The following is a 5,732-nucleotide window of genomic DNA, read 5'->3' as shown; positions in this document are numbered from 1 at the left end:
TACTCCTTTATTCAATTTTTTTGTCATCTTGGTAAACTTTCTTTCCATCTTATTCTTCCTCTCTCTCTCTTTTCATTCAATACTTTTTTACTATGTCGTTTACCTTAATTGTTCAGCTCAATCTATCTTACTCATTTTTCTTTCTCCCAGTCACTCTCATGTATTGTGTGAATTGACAGGTAAAACAAACGATTAATAACAAAGTAGAGAGAGAGAGAGAGAGAGAAAGAGAGAGAGAAAGAAAAAAAAAGATGGAAAAAAATGTAGAAAGAGGAAAGAAAAAAAGAAAAATTAAGAAAGACAGAGAGAGAGCGAGCAAGAGAAAGAGAGAGAGATTGAGAGACTGTTAGTTAGTAAATAAAATCTGCTGACAAATTTGTCAGAATATGATTTATTGTTCTCTGAACTGTGGAGTTGAGTGATGTCAGGAGTTTGCTACTGTTGGTGTTGCTATTGTTGATTTGTTGTTACGGTTGTTGTTGTGGTTTTTGTTGTTATTTTTGCTGTTTTTGTTGTTGGTGACGTTGCTGTTGTTGTTGTGTTGTTGTTAACGTTGTTCTTCTGTTTTCAGTGTTGTTTTTATGTGAAGTTGTTATCAGTGTAGTTGTTGATAGTTTGGCTGTTGTTGTTGTCGTCGTGGTAGTGTGTTATCGGTGTTATTGTTGGCGTCATAGGTATGCTAAACATCATTCATTTATATCTGCTGGCATATGAGCTATCGATACTCAAATGATATATACATAAATAGGGCTGATGATTTATTTGTCTTACGTATATACATTTGAATACATGTGCATATGTGCTCAGAGACAAAATAACATTTCGTTTCGTTTCGTTTTGTCTCGTCTCGTTTCGTTTGTCACGTCGGAATGTATGTAACCTAGTGCATGTTGGTTTTACAGGCTGGAAAGTTTATTAAAAAAATTTTGAATTTAAATTGAATTAATTATAAATACCACTAAAAGACTTAGGTTAATAAATATTTTCTACCATAATTTTCATTGGTTTATCAAGAATAATTTTAAATTTAAATTGAATTAATTTTATTTTTATTTAAACTTATCTAAAATAGAAAACTACTGTTAAATACTAGATAATAGATAAATCTAGAATGTAAATAACAAAAATAAACGAACTCAAAATTTTTGAGATCTAGAAATAATTTTAAATCGGGGAAAACTTTGGAAAAAGAATTGGTTGAAAAAATGAACGAAAGAATGTAAAAAAGGGATGAATAAAATGAAAGAACGAACGAATGAATGAAAAAGGAATAGAGGAATGATTGCATGATAGATCCACTTTCGCAGCTGTTGTTGCATCTTAAACATGTTTCGCGCGGGCATCAAACAAATCCTCAACATAAACACATACCTCTCCTTGTACAAACATAATTATAAATTACTCAATAAAATACTTCTACTTATGCTGAATGCTAATACTAAATACTTATACCAAATGGAGAACTTATATTAAACAGAATACTTTTCTGTTGGTTTCTGTTTTGATTATTCTTTCAAATTCTACACGGAATTTTCAATATTTTACAGATTATTAGAAGTTTTTTCTTTCATTGTATGGCGGGAGATGGCATTCCCGCTTAACCCCCCCCCCCCTATGAACTTGTCTCTTTTTACACTTATTCCAAATGGAAAACTTATACTGAATAAAATACTTAAACTAAATACTTGAACAAATATCTGCTTATGTATGCAAACAAACTGGTAGTAAGCTTTGTTTTCGTGATGTGTAAACAACGACATAATGACTTTGCAATGTGTGTGTGTGTGTGTGTGTGTCTGTGTGTGTGTGTGTGTGTGTGTGAACTGTGACGTAGTAACACATATTTGTCGGTTTTCACACTTTGGGATAAAAGCATGAGCGTGCATGTGTTTGGTTGTGTGCGTGTGTGTGTTATGTTTGTGTGTGTGCGTGTGTACTTCTGTAAAATTTTTGTGTTAATTTGTATGTGTGTATACTTGTGTGCATGTGTATGTGTGTTCTTTTACGTGTGCATGTGCAAATAAATGTGTGTATGTGTGCGTAGGTGTGTAGATGTGTTGATGTTTTATTTAGTTGTTTGTTGTATGATTTGAAGAATTTTGTCTAGTTTCAATGAGTGGTGTATGTATTCAAGCAGATATATATATTAATGGAAAAGTTTGTGTGTGTGTGTGTGTGTGTCTATGTGTATGTGTGTGTATGTGTCCCTAAAAGTACAATATCCAAATTTTCTCAAAGTGAACATTGAGAGAATCAGCCGATATATCGAAGTTCGTTAGTATTCCTTGGTGTTGAAAGTTTCGTATCTTATATAGTAAGAATCTTCACTTTTATTGTACTGATGTTTCAAATGTAATGAATGTGTGTTGAATGAGGGAGGTTTGTTTGTTTGTTGGTTTGTATACTTCATACACTTGTTTGTTTGTATACTATTTATATACCATTTGTATGTCAATGCATGTAAGTTAATTCATTAACTTTCAATGGCTGGTTTGATCGCCTGTGTCGGTTGTTGCAGTTTCCGGGTTTGAATGCAATGTAGGATTCACAGCGTGGCGAATTCGCAGGCTGTTGTTGAAATCATTAATAACTAATAAAAAAAATTATTAAAATCAGTAAAAATAATAAGAATATTAAAAATGAGAATTATTTTTTATAAAAGTCTTGGTCGTTTGTATTCCTCTTTTGTATACAATAATACCCGTATTGCGTATCGGGGTACTGGGTATTTATCCTAGCAGGCACTAAACCACATACACAGCACACACACACATATACACAGCACACACTCATACACTCATAAACACACACACACACACTCACACACACAAATTGCTAATCAAATAATTTTTTGAAATACAATTCTACCTTACGTCAAGAAGTTCCTTGTAAATAAATAAATACAAACATATCAGACACTGTAACATGACGATAAACATACAAATTACGAGAGAGAGAGAGAGAGAGAAAGAGAGAGGGAGAAAAAACGAGAGAGAGAAAGAGCCAAACAGATGTACATAGAAAGCGAAACAGAGGCAAAAAGTGAGAACTAAAAAAACAGAGAAGCAGAGGAGGGAAGAAGAAAGAAAGAGAGTAAAAAAATGAAAGAAAGATAGAAAGAAAAAGAAAAGAAGAAGAAGAAGAAGGAGATAGCAGGAGAGAGATAGAGAGAGAGAGAGAGAGAGAGAGAGGAGAGAGAAAGAGAGGGAGAGATAAAGAGAGGGAGAGATAAAGGCCGAAACAACATGAGAAAAGTGAAAAAGAGTGTTTCATATTTCAAGCTGGAACGAAGGTATGGAAGAAGACAAGAGATGTTTTTATAATGGGATGTGTCAATCATAACATTAGTATAATAAAAATAAATAATAGCAATAAAAACATAAATAATAATTTAATTAATAATATTGTTATAAACAATGATGAATAATTGAATTGTTATTATTTTTCATTTTATTTTGAACATTTTTTATGATTAAAAAATTGATTTGTTTATGTGAACGAGTCAAAACTTGGTCTGATTTGAATTTGGTCTAATTTATTATTATTATTATCATTGGAAAGTGTTCTTTTTTTTATTTATTTTTTGTTCGTTCGTTCATTCATGCATTCATTCGTTCGTTCGTTCGTTCGTTCGTTCGTTCGTTCGATCGTTCATTCGTTCTTCTGAAAATATTTTGAAATCAATTTGTGTCCATGCTTCAGACAACCTGTGTGTTTTTTGGTTGCTACAAATAGACCTCATGGTCGGAGTGCTATTATTATTATTATTATTATTATTATTATTATTATTATTATTATTATTATTATTGTTATTTCATAACACCACCATCACCATCATCATCATTGTCGTTGTCCTTTTCTTCTTCATCATTATCATCATCATCATCATTACAATAAATAATGAAATCGAACAAAACGCAATCATCATCGTCAGTCACCGCGTCATCATCATTATCACCATCACCATCATCATCGTCGGTCGTCATCATCATCGTCGTTATGAATACCCCACTCTACCAATAGATACGTAACTTGCACTCCTAAGGTCACTCAGTACCCTTTCACTTCACTAATGATAAATTTACATTATAATTTTTATTGGTTTTTAATTATGCTTAACCTTATTAAAAATTATTTTTTTTCATATAGTTAATATTAAAACTTTTTAAGTTATTATTTGTATCTATTCTGTCTAAATTTTTTAAGTTAAATTATATATTTAGCAATTGATTAAATTGTCGCATGATTGTTTTATTCAATAACTCATTTGGCTGGTTGGTTGATTGGTTAAATGAATGAATGAATGGTAGATTGATTGATTATTTGATTGAGCTGTTTAATTGGTTGATTTTTGATTAATTGAGTGATAGATTGATTGATTGAATGATTGATAAATTGAATGATTGATTCCATATCTGGATAAAATGATTAAACTGATAGATCAATTAATTAATCTGTTTGTTTGATTAACTATTTTTTTAATTGATTGACCGGTTGATGAATTGTTTGAATGTTTAATTAATTGATTGACTGGTTGATTAATTGATTGACTGGTTGATTAATTGACTGAATGTTTAACTAATTGATTGACTGGTTGATTAATTGATTGACTGGTTGATTAATTGATTGACTGGTTGATTAATTGATTGACTGGTTAATTAATTAATTGACTGGTTGATTAATTGATTGACTGTTTGGTTAATTGATAGATTGAATGGTTGGTTAAATAATGGATTGAGTGATTGATTTAGTTATATTTTGATTGTTTGATTGGTTGAAAAAGTCTAAAATCTTTTGACAAAAGAATGTTTGTCAAATGTAAATAGGAATATGTCTTCGAAATGTTTGCAAACACAGATTTAACAATAAAAATAAAAAAAACTACTACTACCACTACTACTACCACTACCACTACCACTACTACTACTACTACTACTACTTCTACTACAACTACCACTACTACTACTACTACCACCACCACTACTAATTATAATAATAATAAGAATAATAATAAGAAAATCTTGATAATAATGCCAGAAATTTACAATAATAATAATAATAATAATATCAGCAATAAAAATAATAATTAATAATAAGAAAAATGTATGGAACGCGTAAGTAAATAAATAATTGGATAATGAATGAGGGAATGAATAACTAAATAAACGAATTTAAATGAATTAGGCGATGAAAATGAAATAATTGAACATTTTTTTCATTGGAAAGCATAATAACATCATCGGCATATAAATCAGCTGAAAAAGATTCAGGCCACTAAACTATCTCTCTCCTTCCTCTCTCTCCTTCGGATTCTCTCTTTCTCTTTGTTTTTTCTCTATTACTTTTCAGACTATCTTCTCTCTCTTTCTCTCTCTCTTTCTCTCTCTCTATATATATATGTATATAATATATATCAAAAAAAGACGCTGGCCGCTAAATTATCTCACTCCTTCCTCCCTCTCCTTCGGATTCTCTCTTTCTCTCTCTTTCTTTCTGCAGTTTTTTTTCTGTGTTTCTCTTCAGACTATCTCCTCTCTCTCTCTCTCTCTCTCTCTCTCTCTCTCTCTCTCTCATACCCTTTTTCTCTCTATTTCTTTCTCTCTCTCTCTCTTTGATATACATATATATATATATATATATATGTATATATATATATATGTATATGTATGTATATAATTTGTTATATGATTTATAATTATACACTCTGTGTACTTAGATTCTACTTATGCATG

At 30.7% G+C, this 5,732-nt stretch overlaps 1 protein-coding gene across 1 annotated transcript in view; it reads left to right on the top strand.

Moving 5' to 3' along the window:
- Window positions 1–3,245: 3,245 nt before the first annotated feature.
- HELRODRAFT_192404 (hypothetical protein) overlaps window positions 3,246–5,732 on the top strand; it is a gene marked incomplete at its 5' end in the record, with an annotated part of 9,466 nt that continues 6,979 nt past the window's right edge. Inside the window, one exon of the mRNA XM_009022680.1 lies at window positions 3,246–3,292. Coding sequence (XP_009020928.1) covers window positions 3,246–3,292 — 47 coding nt within the window. The remainder of the gene's footprint in view (window positions 3,293–5,732) is intronic.

This window comes from Helobdella robusta (assembly GCF_000326865.2).
Source record: "Helobdella robusta unplaced genomic scaffold HELROscaffold_33, whole genome shotgun sequence".
NCBI lineage: Eukaryota > Metazoa > Annelida > Clitellata > Rhynchobdellida > Glossiphoniidae > Helobdella > Helobdella robusta.
The sequence above is the reverse complement of the archived record's forward strand: the minus strand, read 5'-3'. Positions and strand labels throughout refer to the sequence as shown.